At 38.5% G+C, this 16,579-nt stretch overlaps 1 protein-coding gene across 1 annotated transcript; it reads right to left on the minus strand.

Annotated features, from left to right (window-relative positions):
- Nucleotides 1–7,767: 7,767 nt before the first annotated feature.
- enpp4 (ectonucleotide pyrophosphatase/phosphodiesterase 4) lies at nt 7,768–15,870 on the minus strand. The gene is made up of 4 exons (XM_056255956.1): nt 15,705–15,870; nt 13,470–14,329; nt 9,955–10,125; nt 7,768–8,146 (listed from the first exon to the last, which is right to left on the minus strand). Exons 2-4 carry the CDS (start codon nt 14,293–14,295, stop codon nt 7,773–7,775), a joined length of 1,371 nt encoding a protein of 456 aa, XP_056111931.1. The 5' UTR covers nt 14,296–14,329; nt 15,705–15,870; the 3' UTR covers nt 7,768–7,772.
- Between the last annotated feature and the right edge of the window lie 709 nt (nt 15,871–16,579).

A 16,579-nucleotide genomic window follows, 5' to 3' on the forward strand; every position in this document is an offset into this window, starting at 1 on the left:
TTATATAATATGATGAATCATATTTCACACCTTCCTTTCAAGTCACGAAATACTGACCTCTCGCAGCGCTGGTGTGAAAATCCAAACGGCTTAGGAATGACTCAAGGGTCATTCTGTCAAACCAACCACTTTTCAGAAACTTTTAAAATGTTTGATTTTGTGATGTTTTTTTTCTGATGAAAGACAAATATAAATAGCGATGAAAGCCAATATATTAGATGCCATGGATGAATATTTACTTGGTAATAAACTATTGTGTAGAGGGGTCCAAATGACTAGGCCTATTTTCATATGTGATTGGGAACCAAATTACAGGTGGAAGAAAATGACTTTAGAAAGATGACAGCATCACTACTGAATTTTTACACAGAGATTGTCTGTTGGTAAAATCTGTTGACTTTAGCAATCCTTGTTGCATTGTGTATGCATGGAGACAGTTCAAAGATGACAGTTTTTGAACTGGTTTGTATGCCTGGTAACTCAAGGTTTGTACCCCAAGGTTTGTATGCCTGTAACTCAAGAAAACCTTTTTAGATTTTCTTTTGGAGTCTGCCTTTTATGACCCTGTTCAATTCCAGACCAGAGAAATGGGGATCTCAATGTGGCTCCATGAACACATTGATACATTTGAATGTTAATTTTAGGGACCTCTGGTTAGGGTTGCCAGGTCTGTGTAACAAAACTAGCCCAATGGCCAATCAAAAATAGCCCAAAAGTAGACCAATCGCCACATCGCAAATATCAAAACCACTCATCCGATATGCCACTCATCCTAAAATAAATATTTTACAGTGACTGTTATGCACATTGAAAACTACTAAATAGCCGAATAGTGATCATAAACAGAGCTTAAAGGCTACCTCCCAGCAGCCCTCCTTCACAAAACTTAACATCTAGCTCAGTTTTATCACTGGTATCATTTATGCAATGTCAAACCTTCTACTCGTGGGGGTAAAAATCAACCCTCAGCAAAGTAGCTAAATTCTGTGGGAAAACCCAATACTTTTAAGTCGTACAAAATGTTTTCTCCACACTGGTGTTTAGCTGACAAACACACTGGAATGACATTCTTAAATTTTTAACTGTGGCATACACGTGTCCTAATAATTTTTAAGGGGTCAGTCACTGGTAATGCTGCTCATAATCAACTGGCGGTTCTTAACGGATGGTGTTCAGTGTGGCTGGGTTATGGGTAAAACATTCCAGTAAGTTCTCTCTAAATATAGAGCTGTAACCTCCCTGAACACTCATTTACACATGATTACTGACCTCAGGACTGTACAGTAACAGTCACACACTAAACTGTTGCTCTGTATTCAACACCAACTAACCAGATAAGTATTTGTGGTTCGTCATATTGGACTACGCAGATTATAAAATTCTAACAAGACTATGCAGGTCCTTCTAAAAAAATTAGCATATTGTGATAAAGTTCATTATTTTCCATAATGTAATGATAAAAATTAAACTTTCATATATTTTAGATTCATTGCACACCAACTGAAATATTTCAGGTCTTTTATTGTTTTAATACTGATGATTTTGGCATACAGCTCATGAAAACCCAAAATTCCTGTCTCAAAAAATTAGCATATCATGAAAAGGGTCTCTAAACGAGCTATTAACCTAATCATCTGAATCAACTAATTAACTCTAAACACCTGCAAAAGATTCCTGAGGCTTTTAAAAACTCCCAGCCTGTTTCATTACTCAAAACCGCAATCATGGGTAAGACTGCCGACCTGACTGCTGTCCAGAAGGCCATCATTGACACCCTCAAGCAAGAGGGTAAAACAGAAAGAAATTTCTGAACAAATAGGCTGTTCCCAGAGTGCTGTATCAAGGCACCTCAGTGGGAAGTCTGTGGGAAGGAAAAAGTGTGGCAAAAAACGCTGCACAACGAGAAGAGGTGACCGGACCCTGAGGAAGATTGTGGAGAAGGACCGATTCCAGACCTTGGGGGACCTGCGGAAGCAGTGGACTGAGTCTGGAGTAGAAACATCCAGAGCCACCGTGCACAGGCGTGTGCAGGAAATGGGCTACAGGTGCCGCATTCCCCAGGTCAAGCCACTTTTGAACCAGAAACAGCGGCAGAAGCGCCTGACCTGGGCTACAGAGAAGCAGCACTGGACTGTTGCTCAGTTTTGCATGTCATTCGGAAATCAAGGTGCCAGAGTCTGGAGGAAGACTGGGGAGAAGGAAATGCCAAAATGCCTGAAGTCCAGTGTCAAGTACCCACAGTCAGTGATGGTCTGGGGTGCCATGTCAGCTGCTGGTGTTGGTCCACTGTGTTTTATCAAGGGCAGGGTCAATGCAGCTAGCTATCAGGAGATTTTGGAGCACTTCATGCTTCCATCTGCTGAAAAGCTTTATGGAGATGAAGATTTCATTTTTCAGCACTACCTGGCACCTGCTCACAGTGCCAAAACCACTGGTAAATGGTTTACTGACCATGCTATTACTGTGCTCAATTGGCCTGCCAACTCTCCTGACCTGAACCCCATAGAGAATCTGTGGGATATTGTGAAGAGAAAGTTGAGAGACGCAAGACCCAACACTCTGGATGAGCTTAAGGCCGCTATCGAAGCATCCTGGGCCTCCATAACACCTCAGCAGTGCCACAGGCTGATTGCCTCCATGCCACGCCGCATTGAAGCAGTCATTTCTGGAAAAGGATTCCCGACCAAGTATTGACTATTGAGTGCATAACTGAACATAATTATTTGAAGGTTGACTCTTTTTTTTGTTTTAAAAACACTTCTTTTATTGGTCGGATGAAATATGCTAATTTTTTGAGACAGGAATTTTGGGTTTTCATGAGCTGTATGCCAAAATCATCAGTATTAAAACAATAAAAGACCTGAAATATTTCAGTTGGTGTGCAATGAATCTAAAATACATGAAAGTTTAATTTTTATCATTACATTATGGAAAATAATGAACTTTATCACAATATGCTAATTTTTTTAGAAGGACCTGTATATACACACTATTACACACTACATACACTGCCTGGCCAAAAATTAAAAAAAAAGTCGCTGTTTGGATTTAAATGCTTAAGAGTCTATGATTGGATAGTCATTGCAGTGATTATTATGTTTATATCATGGTATATGTTTGGGAACAGTTCTTCTAACCCTAATTGATGGAGTGTGTAGCTTTTCATTTCTGAAGACAAAGCCAAGATTCATCACATCAGGCTCAGAATGTGCACCTCTTGATGGAAATAACATCACAACATTAATTTCCATCAAGAGGTCAATCAAGATTTTTGGTCAAGATCTTGTATTGAGAATGCAAGAGTCCAGCACTCTGTAAAGTCTCCTCCAGCACATCCCAAAGACTTTCAATGATTTAAAGGTCTGGACTCAGAGGTGCCGATTCATGTGTGAAAATGATTCTTCATGCTCCTCACAACCATTCTTTCACAGTTTGAGTCTGGTGAATCTTGACATTGTCATCCTGGAATATGGCCATGATGTGTCTTCCAACATGGTTGTTTAAGAAATGAAAAGCTACAAACTCCATCAATTAGGGTTAGAAGAACTGTTGCCAAATATATAACATGATAGAAACGTAATGATCCAATCAGACTTTTGTTTTAGGCTGCCAGTGTACAGTGCCTTGCGAAAGTATTCGGCCCCCTTGAACTTTTCGCCCGCCACATTTCAGGCTTCAAACATTAAGATATAAAACTGTAATTTTTTGTGAAGAATCAACAACAAGTGGGACACAATCATGAAGTGGAACGAAATTTATTGGATATTTCAAACTTTTTTAACAAATAAAAAAAATGAAAAATTGGGCATGCAAAATTATTCAGCCCCCTTAAGTTAATACTTTGTAGCGCCACCTTTTGCTGCGATTACAGCTGTAAGTCGCTTGGGGGTATGTCTCTATCAGTTTTGCACATCGAGAGACTGAAATTTTTGCCCATTCCTCCTTGCAAAACAGCTCGAGCTCAGTGAGGTTGGATGGAGAGCGTTTGTGAACAGCAGTTTTCAGTTCTTTCCACAGATTCTCGATTGGATTCAGGTCTGGACTTTGACTTGGCCATTCTAACACCTAGATATGTTTATTTGTGAACCATTCCATTGTAGATTTTGCTTTATGAACCATTGCCACTGTTGGCTTTGGCTTGCTCAGTTGGGGATATTCAAATTAAATGACCCATCATACCACTGATCAGCTCTACCAAACTTGGATGTCTTTTTCCAGTAATAAACCAACACTGTTAAGTTGTTTTGATGGATACTGTGAAGCAGCTTTGATACAATCTGTATTGTGAAAAGCGCTATATAAATATATTTGACTTGACTTTAAGTTTTGGATCATTGTCTTGTTGGAAGACAAATCTCCGTCCCAGTCTCAGGTCTTTTGCAGACTCAATCAGGTTTTCTTCCAGAATGGTCCTGTATTTGGCTCCATCCATCTTCCCATCAATTTTAACCATCTTCCCTGTCCATGCTGAAGAAAAGCAGGCCCAAACCATGATGCTGCCACCACCATGTTTAGCAGTGGGGATGGTGTGTTCAGGGTGATGAGCTGTGTTGCTTTTACCCCAAACATAACATTTTGCATTGTTGCCAAAAAGTTCGATTTTGGTTTCATCTGACCAGAGCACCTTCTTCCACATGTTTGGTGTGTCTCCCAGGTGGCTTGTGGCAAACTTTAAACGACACTTTTTATGGATATCTTTAAGAAATGGCTTCCTTCTTGCCACTCTTCCATAAAGGCCAGATTTGTGCAGTATACGACTGATTGTTGTCCTATGGACAGAGTCTCCCACCTCAGCAGTTCATCCAGAGTGATCATGGGCCTCTTGGCTGCATCTCTATCAGTCTTCTCCTTGTATGAGCTGAAAGTTTAGAGGGACGGCCGGGTCTTGGTAGATTTGCAGTGGTCTGATACTCCTTCCATTTCAACATTATCGCTTGCACAGTGCTCCTTGGGATGTTTAAAGCTTGGGAAATCTTTCTGTATCCAAATCCGGCTTTAAACTTCTCCACAACAGTATCTCGGACCTGCCTGGTGTGTTCCTTGTTCTTCATGATGCTCTCTCTGTGCTTTAAACGGACCTCTGAGACTCTCACAGAGCAGGTGCATTTATACGGAGACTTGATTACACACAGGTTGATTCTATTTATCATCATTAGTCATTTAGGTCAACATTGGATCATTCAGAGATCCTCACTGAACTTCTGGAGAGCGTTTGCGGCACTGAAAGTAAAGAGGCTGAATAATTTTGCTCGCCCAATTTTTCAGTTTTGTATTTGTTAAAAAAGTTTGAAAAATCCAATAAATTTCGTTCTACTTCATGATTGTGTCCCACCTGTTGTTGATTCTTCACAAAAAATTACAGTTTTATATCTTTATGTTTGAAGCCTGAAATGTGGCAAAAGGGCGAAAAGTTCAAGGGGGCCGAATACTTTCGCAAGGCACTGTATACATGTATGCACATTACAAAATTTGGGGTCAGTAATTTTCAAAATAATCTTCAAAAACATTTTTTTTTTTTAAACAGACCCCAAAGTTGTGAATGGTAGTATTTAGTATATGGGTGATAGTGCATTACTGATAATTATTGCTGATAATCTACCAATAGGCAAGTATATCAGCTGATTAAGTAACGTCAATTCTGTACATAAAAACCTTGATTGTCTTCACAATAGTGTCATGATATACAGTGAGTACAGTAACCTGTAATTGTACAATAACATGAAGTGAGACCTCTAGTGGCTGATTGACATCTACAAAGAACTGATTATATCTGATCACCATAACAGTCACACACACAAAAAAAACACTCTTTAAATATCTGAAATAGATATTTTATTTGATGTTGATAACAAATGTCATCATTTTAGAGTGAGAAAAGGTTCCATTTAGTTCTTGCTTTGCATAGATTCACAAAGATTCAGAAAGCTCTGAACATACGACCACAAATATTTGACAGCCAAATACAGCACAAGCGATGTTGATATCCTGTTTCAGTAACCTTCCTTTTCAGTAACTAAAGACTGATGCAAAATAATTTTTTGACCATGTCAAATGTACAGACAAAACAGCACAAAATACTTTTATGAAATGACCAGCCTTGAAAAAAAAAGTCAACAGTATTAAAACCAGCATTAAAAGTCAAAATCACAAATTAAAAAGCAATATCCTTTTGCTATTTTCCACTAAAATGAGCAACAACATTTAAAAAGTAACAACTAATTAAACAGGAAAAATAAAATCTCTTAAATAAACTCATTTTGAAGCATGAAATAATTTTATTTTTAAAGCAGCAGCGGATTCCCAAATCTGAACACACAGATTATAGTGCAACAAGCAAAACTAACTTTACAGTGTATTTACACATACAACAATCTCTGAGAAAGATTCAAAAACACTCAAGATCATTCTACTTTACAAGAAAACATTCGATCTTCAGGTAAAAAGCCCTCTTAAACCCTACATAAATATTCCTCAGTAGGGATTCATGAACAAATGTGAGATTGACCATTCCTTTATAGACAGAGCAACACTGAGATCTAGTTGCATTTGATCTAAATGTGTCTCTTATGCAAAGAAAAAAAGACAAAGCAACCTCTAAAAAAAGAAATAAATATTCAAATTGAGCTGGCTGTGTATTCCCTGGCATGCGAAAACAGATGTAACCAGACTTAATAAATAAAGTTTCACTACAGGCAATATCAGTGCGGGCATTTTCAAGTAACCTCAGTATCTTGTTTACAAACCTTAAAAGGATAGTTCATCCAAAAATGACAATTCTGTCATCATTTACTCACCCTTATGAGTTTCTTTCTTCTATTGAATGTAAAAGAAAATATTTTAAATGTTGGTGACAGTTGATGGACCCCATTGACTTCCATAGTAATTTTTTTCATACTATGGCTACCGTCAACTGTCTGGTTACCAATATTCTTCAAAAAATCTTCTTTTGCGTGCAACAAGAAGAAAGAAACTCGTACAGATTTGGGACAACTTGAAGGTGAGTCAATTTTTGGGTGAACTATCCCTTTAAACACACACAAAAAAACATAGACAGACCATAGCTAGTTCATAATTATTATTGCTTACGTTGTGCGTTTCTTAAAAGCATGGTAAGTCAAAGGTGATCACAGAAACCATTGCATTACACCCTATGATCTACTTACTGTAGGCTTACGATGCTTTTGGGAAGTGCAGACCAGTTCAAGAGTTTACACCATGGTGTACCTCAGTAACCTGACTGGTAACATATAATATGCATAGTTATAAAGCAACATTTATATGCTTAAGATAATGCAAATGATAATGAATCATTCCGAAATCTGTGTTAAACGCATGCTTGTGCGTGTTAGGTTAGGAAATTATCTAACGTTCGAAATGTATTTCGTTTTTTGGTAAATATTGGTGTTGTCCAGAGATCTGATAACCTGGTTAAGAACGAAGCACTAAACACTTAAACTAAAGTATTTCTAGCTCAACAGCTGATGTTGAAGACATGTTTTGTCATGTTGTTTAGTACTAATGATGACTAATCCTTATTGTGCCTACAGTGTATTTTACAGGTTCTACAAGAGTTACATTTCTCCCTTACAGTTTCGATATGATTGTCATCTCTGCACCATTTCAGCATTTAAAGGAACAGTTCACCTGAAAATAAAAAAGGCAGTCATCATTTACTCAACCTCATGTTTTCCCAAAGCTGTCAGACTTTTTCCATGTGTGGGTGAACTGTTCCTTTAACATTTTGCATGTGTACAATAACAACGTATTGCACTTCATTCAAGTAAAGGTTCATCATCAGCGTCGTCGTCATCTAACTCCAAGCGGGCGAATGGACGTGAAGACGAGGCATCTCTGTTCTTCATCAGCTTGAATAGGCAGGTGAAGGTGGTCAGGATTATTAAAACACCAATGACGATGCCCACCGCTAATGCTAGCTCTCCGCACTGCTCGTTGACTAGCGCACAGCGCACGTGAGCGAAGCTGCCGTTGTTGGGCTTTGGAGAGATGCCAACGAGGTGGCACATGAGTGGGTAGAGATCCACGCTGTTAAAGCTCGACATCTTGTAGCCTTTACGGAACGCAGGCCCATGGGCGGCCAGGAAGGGGTGCATGCTGGGAAGCGTATTGTCATAGCCATGATCCCCCACTGCAAAAGACAAGAAACAGATGAAAAACACTTAAAGCGCCTCTTATTATGCTTTTTCAGATTTTAACTTTTCTAGTGTCTTCTAGTGTTTTCTAATCTAGTGTGTAATATCTAGTTTGTGAATATAAAAGTTTCAAAGATCGGAGTGCACAATAAATGGAGTTATTGGCTGTGTCCGAAATCGCCCCCTATACCCTTCAATACCGGCACTATTTGAGGGGACGGCCATTTGTAGTGGTGTCCGAAACCATAGTGGACATTATGGAGTGCACTCATTCAATCCCACAATGCACCGCAATAACGAGTGTACAACTGATGTACGCTCAACGTCTAGAGAATACCCATAATGCACTGTGACGGTCGCGCAGAATAAATTCCTTGAATCATTTCCGGTAACACTTTACAATAAGGTTTATTACTTAACATTAGTTAATGCATTAACTAACATGAACTAACAATGAGCAAAACATTTGTTACAGTGAAGACTAAAAACTTTATTACTTTTATTTTTATTCATTCATTTTCATAATAATTTCATAATGTATTTTGTGAAGTCAGAGTATGTTGTACATGTGTGCTGAGCAGAGAGCTGGTAGAGTTATATTTTGCCTAGAGGTATGTGTGCAATGCCACGTTCACAGAGAGATGTTCAAAGGATGATGATACATTAAATGTGTACATGTTAAAGGAATGTTTCAATTGATGCAAATGTACCACTAATGTATACACTGAAGAAATTGTTTCTTAATGTGGAAAGTGGATTGTACCATGTGTATTAGGTATACATTTCATCTTTAAACATAAGCAACTTGTTTTTCTACCTTACAAGGAAGTTGTAAATCTCTCTGTGATGTATATAAGCTCAATCTTACTGTACCACCTCAGAGAAAAAGCGGCAGTCCTTCCGGCGCACTCAGTGTCTGAAATCGATCACTTGTTTTCATTCCCCCCTTCAAGTGGACTATATTAATGGAGTAATGTAGGGAATAGTGAGTGAGAGTATAGGGGGTGATTAAGAACACAGCCATTGCCTCTCAAAAGAAAGAACCGTCAGTAATTATAGTCTTGCTTCCTGCTCGAACCTACATAGGTTTGTAACAAATTTGCATAATGCCAGCCTGTGGTCTTCAATGGATGCCCGCGAACAATGTCTATTTTGACCCTTACGCTGTAGTTGTAGCTGAAACTGGAAGAGTTTGTTGTGTTGTCGACGTGTCGATAAGACGCTGTGTTCTGTTCTGAGAAAGCAAATCTACTTTGATGCACTTCCAAAGGATGAGGACTCACGCTCAAATTTATACGTTAAACCGACACCATTGTTACTTTTCATATCATTGTGTATACAAGTGTTGAGGAAGAGCTAAAATTCAGATATGGTCATGTGTTTTTCATTTCCGACACATGCTGTAAGCACCAGTCACAACAGACTGGGCAGTCTGACCAATCAGAGCAGAGAAGGCTCTCGGAAAGGAGGGGTTTAGAGAGACTGGATCCTTGATTGAACTGTTTCAGACACTGTGAGAAAAGAGGTGATGCCCAGTATTTTTGCAAATGAAAGTGTTTTTTGACCTTGGAAACCTATTGTAGGAGACCTCCAAAAAAATAATTAAAATGGCATAATAGAGTGTCAACGCAAACTTGCCACAATAACAATGCAATAAGTGATACTTTCCTTTGCAAAACCATTCATTCATTATTTTTTAAAGAATTAAATGGTAAATATTTTTAACATGGACTTATTAATCAAAATAAGATTTCAAGGAAAATGTAACCTTAACAATTACTAACTGCTTTCAAGGAACACTTACGTCGTGGCAGTTTGCCATGTTTGACAATCGTCCAGCCTTCATCTGCCACCAAAATGATTGGCTGAATCCTTTTGTTGTTTTTATAGTGCAGCCTGTCAGGAACATCTTCCTTCAGGTACACCTTCATGTGTTTGTGACAAATGGACAGGTTTTGGTATACGGTGAAATTATCTGTAAATAAATGAACAAATAAATAAGAAGGAAAAATGCAAATCCAGGTGGAATCTGTAGACTTTTTCTGTGCTGACTTTGGAAGGAAGGACGAACGGACGGACGGAATTATATCAGGGTGGTTAAATTATATATATATATATATATATAAAATTTAACCACCCTGATCTCTGGAAAAACAAGCTAAAACAATGAATGGCAAAATGAATAGAAAAAGTAATCCAATTAGCATAAATAGAAAAGTTAAAATTAAATTAAAATAAAGTGGTATTCCTAAAGAGATCCCCGGCTTAAACATTAATTTTGTTCTTTTTTTGTCACGCAAACTTTGGAAAAATAATATTTTTGGCACTCAGACAGGTATGCTCTATGTAATTGTTTTGACAAGGAAATGAGATACATTTCTAGTTTCAACATTATTTGTTCTTCAGGAATTCCCCTTTAAAAGTAAAAGTATCAGCTGTGTGCAAAGTGGCCCACATTTGGTTTTAGACCACTGAAAATGTGCACACTTTACTCTTACAGCCACATTGAGAACCCCATATCTCTGGGATTGACCCATATAGGGCCTCAGATACTGTACCAAAATAAAGGTTTAGTAAGCAAAATCTAAAATAATATTAAGATATCTTTAATTCTTCTTGGGTTACAGGCATGCAAACTTTGGGGGGGAAAAAGTGTCATTGTCAACATTGGCATATAATGCAACAAGGATAGCTAAAGTCAACAGTTTTTACTAGTAGACCTACCAATCTATGTGTAAAAATAAAATATTGATGCTGCCATTTTTGTAACGCAATTCTTTAAGTAAATATTCATCCGTGACATTTAGTATTTTGACTTTAACCACTAATTATGTTTGCCTTTCTTCAGAAAAAAATATTAACAATATCAAAAAATTGACCCAGGGAAGTTTTCGAATTTTGGTTGATTTGACGGATTGACCTCCATACAGAAGGAAGGAAGGAAGGTTTTTGTAGACAGAGTGTGATGGAGTGGGTCGCTTTTAATTTCTTAAATCTAATTTCTTAGAATCATTTTCACACATGAATCGGCACCTCTGAGTCCAGACCCTAAATTCATTGCAAGTCTTTGGGATGCGCTGGAGGAGACTTAACAGAGTGCTGGACTCTTGCATTCTCAATACAAGATCTTGACCAAAAATCTTGATAGAAAAATATCAAGTCAAGTCACCTTCATTTACATAGCGCTTTTTACAATACAGATTGTTTCAAAGCAGCTTTAAAGTGATAACAGGAAATTAAAGTAACAGATTTTATTGTCCAGCTAAATTTAGTTTTGATTGATTCACTTCCATTGCAAAGATCATCAGTTATTAACTTAAGGGCCGCTTACACGATACCGTTCTAACAGAAAACCCTTAACGCGCTCCGGCCCGCTCATTCGCACAACAGTGCCTGGTGGCTCGAGAACGCAATCCTTGAAAAAAGTTATCTCTGCGCAAACTTTAAAAACGCAAACCTGTGAAAACGCTGACGGCGTGGACATGCGTATTACGTGTTCAGTCTATAGGTATGCGGGTTTGAATATACTGTATGTGCGCAGGCGTGTAGTCTTTCTTTACAAATTGACTTCAAAAAATGATTTGTCTGGCGTTAAAAAAGTATAATACAGAATTATTTATCGCTTCTGCGTAGCCATGTGAACTGGAGTTATTTTGACAACGTAATTTTCACAACATTTATTTCCATCAAGAGGTTCCATCAACATTATTTACACCGATTCATGTGTGAAAATGATTCTTCATGCTCCTCCCAAACATTCTTTCACAGTTTGAGCCAGATGAATCTTGACATTGTCATCCTGGAATATGGCCATGATGTGTCTTCCTACATGGTTGTTTAAGAAATGAAAAGCTACAAACTCCATCAATTATTCATTAGGGTTAGAAGAACTGCTGCCAAATATAATAATCACTGCAATAATGATCCAGTCATAGAATCTTAAGAAGCATTTGCCTATTTAAATCCAAACAGATTTTTTTGACCGGGCAGTGAATATATATAGGCTACATACACTCACCGGCCACTTTATTAGGTACCCCATGCTAGTAACGGGTTGGACCCCCTTTTGCCTTCAGAACTGCCTCAATTCTTCGTGGCATAGATTCAACAAGGTGCTGGAAGCATTCCTCAGGGAGTTTGGTCCATATTGACATGATGGCATCACACAGTTGCCGCAGATTTGTCGGCTGCACATCCATGATGCGAATCTCCCGTTCCACCACATCCCAAAGATGCTCTATTGGGTTGAGATCTGGTGACTGTGGAGGCCATTTTAGTACAGTGAACTCATTGTCATGTTCAAGAAACCAATTTGAAATGATTAGAGCTTTGTGACATGGTGGAAGTAGCCATCAGAGGATGGGTACATGGTGGCCATAAAGGGATGGACATGGTCAGAAACAATGCTCAGGTAGGCCGTGGCATTTAAACGATGCCCAATTGGCACTAAGGGGCCTAAAGTGTGCCAGGAAAACATCCCCCACACCATTACACCACCACCACCAGCCTGCACAGTGGTAACAAGGCATGATGGTTCCATGTTCTCATTCTGTTTACGCCAAATTCTGACTCTAACATCTGAATGTCTCAACAGAAATCGAGACTCATCAGACCAGGCAACATTTTTCCAGTCTTCAACTGTTCAATTTTGGTGAGCTCTTGCAAATTGTAGCCTCTTTTTCCTATTTGTAGTGGAGATGAGTGGTACCCGGTGGAGTCTTCTGCTGTTGTAGCCCTTCCGCCTCAAGGTTGTGCGTGTTGTGGCTTCACAAATGCTTTGCTGCATACCTCGGTTGTAACGAGTGGTTATTTCAGTCACTGTTGCCCTTCTATCAGCTCGAACCAGTCTGGTCATTCTCCTCTGACCTCTGGCATCAACAAGGCATTTCCGCCCACAGAACTGCCGCTCACTGGATGTTTTTTCTTTTTCGGACCATTCTCTGTAAACCCTAGAGATGGTTGTGCGTGAAAATCCCAGTAGATTAGCAGTTTCTGAAATACTCAGACCAGCCCTTCTGGCACCAACAATCATGCCACGTTCAAAGTCACTCAAATCAACTTTCTTCCCCATACTGATGCTCGGTTTGAACTGCAGGAGATTGTCTTGACCATGTCTACATGCCTAAATGCACTGAGTTGCCGCCATGTGATTGGCTGCTTAGAAATTAAGTGTTAACGAGCAGTTGGACAGGTGTACCTAATAAAGTGGCCGGTGAGTGTATATATATATATATATATATATATATATATATCAGTTCATCGTGTCAGACTCTTTTAATTAAAAAATGATTTAAATGGAGTATCGATGACAAATATTACCTTCCAAAGGAATGATGGCAGCCACAGGAGTGAGATCCACTGCTGTATAGCTGCTCGGAGTGATGCATTTATCCAGTTCAATAAGACGCTCTTGAGAACACTGGGTCATCCCATGATCGCTAGTGATGATGACATTTATTTTCCCCCATAATCCTGTTTTGTTGAGGTGCTCTATCAGAAAACCTATGTGACTATCCACCTCCTTCAAAGCCTTGGCCATCTCAGTGGTGTTCTCCGGGCCATACTTGTGGCCGCTCCAGTCGGGTTCTTCCCAGTACAGAGAGGCAAACTTAACAGATCTGTCCTCCGTCATCCACTGTGTGAGGTTTCCCAGCCTTGCTTGGAAGCTCACCTTTGAGTCGTATTTAAATTTGTATTTTAATGTGTGGTTATGAATTTTCACATCTGTTCCTGGCCACATAGCAGATGCTGCCCTGTAGCCATTCTCCTCCACCGACAACCAGATGGGAATGGCTTCGTCCCACCAGAAAGGGTCACTGTCATTTTGAATAGAGAAATGCTTTTTCGACACTGGGTCGTACATAATACTGGCAAGCATCCCATGGCTCTCCGCGTACAGCCCTGTGACGAGACTGTAATGATTGGGAAAGGTTTTGGTCGTGAACACATTGGTTAGCTCACGTACAAGGACACCATCGGAGAAGAACTTTTCGAGATTGGGAAATGAGTATTTGTTTAGATAGTCTGCTCGAAAGCCATCAAAAGACACCAGGAGGAGTGCCGGCGCATCGCTGCCATTCTCTAGCGCTGAAAGGGTTAATCCACAACAGGCGACGAGAGCGTACAGATAAACGCTGATCTGCATCCTGTGGCAGGGAATGTGGAAGTCACTTTCTGCACTGTGAATATACAAAAGCAAGTTATAACAGACAGACTATCTTTTGTGTAAGTCCCAAAATTAAATTATTTATTTTTTTACCCACAAGCCCTCCCTCCAACAAACGCTCTTTTCAGCAGTCTACAATGCTATTTAACTTGTGACTGTTACAAACCATTACCAACCCACCCTGAACTTTACTGACTGCACATATAGAGCGCATGCAACACTTGCACATCATCTCCAAAAAATATTTAGGGTTAGTAATAGTGCTGTAACAACTAATCAATAAAATTGATAATGAAAATAATTGAACATAATGTTTAATTGCGCATAGTCTACATAGATGCATTCACTATATTTGTTGTCTTTAAATTGCACTCTGTTTGGACAAACGACAGGTTTTGGTATAATTTCATACATTTATTCAAATTAATTATTTTCAAAGAATATTATTTGTAATAAATATTTAGTTTTAATCTGATTTATTGATTAATCAAAGGAATAACCAACAGATTAATCGATTAACAAAATAATCATAATTAAACCATTTCTTTTTTTTTTTATTCTTTTTTACATCCAAAGTTAATTGACTAGCCTACAGTTGTGTTAAAGTCTAGTGTTGTCAAACCATATCACACAATCTATATTAAAACCTACTTTATTTCTGGATATGTGATTTCACCTTTCACAATTTCCAGCAGTCAAAAGTGCTTATGAAAACCCCAAATTCAAAATTAGAATATTGTGAAAGGTTTTCAAAGCTGTAAGCCATAATCATCAAAATTATAACAAATAAAGGGTTGAAATATCTCACTTTGCATGTAATGAGTCTATATAATATATTAGTTTCACCTTTTAAGTTGAATTACTGAAATAAATGAACTTCTAATGAACGAAATTCTAATTTTTCGAGTTTTACCTGTAGTACATGATAGGTGTGCAAATATGTCAAAGTGCAGATGCTCATGTAAACCATGAGAGTATGTATGTGGAATATGTAGAACTTCTAAGTAATTTATGTGTTTAACTTCTATTGTAATTTATGTGTTTTATGTAACAAGGAAGTGATACAGGAAGCGCCAGAGGACAAAACATGGTTGTAAAAATAAATACTAATCTTGAGCAGGTGCATAACATACAAAGTCCTAGATCAAACTTACTGGAGCTGATCAATAATCAATACAGGCCTGATTAAAACTCATTTATAATATAATATAAATCTATCGCTCGGAAAATAGTTAAAAAATAAACTACAAAAAAGAGCAAACAACAAGGAAAAAATTGACAGTCTAGCACTGAATGCCGCTGATCACATTACTGATTTTGACCACATTACGTTTTTTTGGCCAAACTTAGCTATCAAGGAAGCCGAAAAGGACGAAACATTGACGTACCTTTCGACTCGGGACGTTGGAACGCGTTTATATCAACTCCGGTCACATTAAACTCTTCGATGATGGCGAGGTGTTTCATAAAGTCAGATTATGTTCTGGAGTCTTGGTGGAGTTTATTTCTTGCGCTTCCTCAAACACAATGCCCACATGACGTCATTGCATGACTGACAGATCCATCAGCCAATGAAAGCGACGGACGTCCCACTGCAGGTGCTCTTCGCTCTCAGCACCTTTTTTAGGGGTACATACGACAGTTTTGAGCTCAAATAACGTGAAAATTATGCATCCATTAAATTTGTCTTGGAATAATTCATATTAATTTTTCTCCTTCAAAAGTAAAATTATCATATTTGTAGCTTTTGGATAAACATATGAACAATAAAAATCACACTGAAATCTTAAAAGTTTGTGTCTAAGCAACATTTGACTTTCAAAACAAAAACAAATCTAGCGCTTTAATGACAACTTGTATTACTTTAGTAAAATTGACAATTGCGCACTTTTTAATAAACGCGTCCTGTATAAGCCGCGTTCTCTGACAGAAATACGTGTTGAACAAGTGGTGATTGCGTTTACATTATGTTTCAGGACGCAAAAACATAGGAACATTCATTTCTTGTCTGTATGGTATGGACGCCCTGCGTTTGACGAATAGTCAAACGCAGGGCGTCAAATAGTAAAATAGTCCTTTTAGTGGCATGTATATAAATAGTCTCTGGTTTGACGCAAAAAACGTTCCTGTGTGACGCGACGCTCTCACTGCAAGCGATGGAATCCCGACGTCGACCAATCAAAGCGCTCCTATATAATAATAAGCGAAGCGCGACGCGTCTGTCTGAACTGACATCAGCACCCAGTCGACCAATGAAAGACCT

Source organism: Rhinichthys klamathensis, unplaced genomic scaffold (genome assembly GCF_029890125.1).
Source record: "Rhinichthys klamathensis goyatoka isolate OS25496 unplaced genomic scaffold, OSU_Roscu_1.1 h1tg000123l_1, whole genome shotgun sequence".
Lineage (NCBI taxonomy): Eukaryota > Metazoa > Chordata > Actinopteri > Cypriniformes > Leuciscidae > Rhinichthys > Rhinichthys klamathensis.

Bases quoted from the DNA above. Each gene is read 5' to 3' on its own strand.
- enpp4 (XM_056255956.1), bottom strand. From the start codon at position 14,295: ATGCAGATCAGCGTTTATCTGTACGCTCTCGTCGCCTGTTGTGGATTA. The intron at 10,126-13,469 runs GTAATATTTGTC...ATTTATTTACAG, and splicing joins TGCCATCATTCCTTTGGAAG to ATAATTTCACCGTATACCAA. The intron at 8,147-9,954 runs GTAAGTGTTCCT...TGTCTTTTGCAG, and splicing joins ACATGGCAAACTGCCACGAC to TGGGGGATCATGGCTATGAC.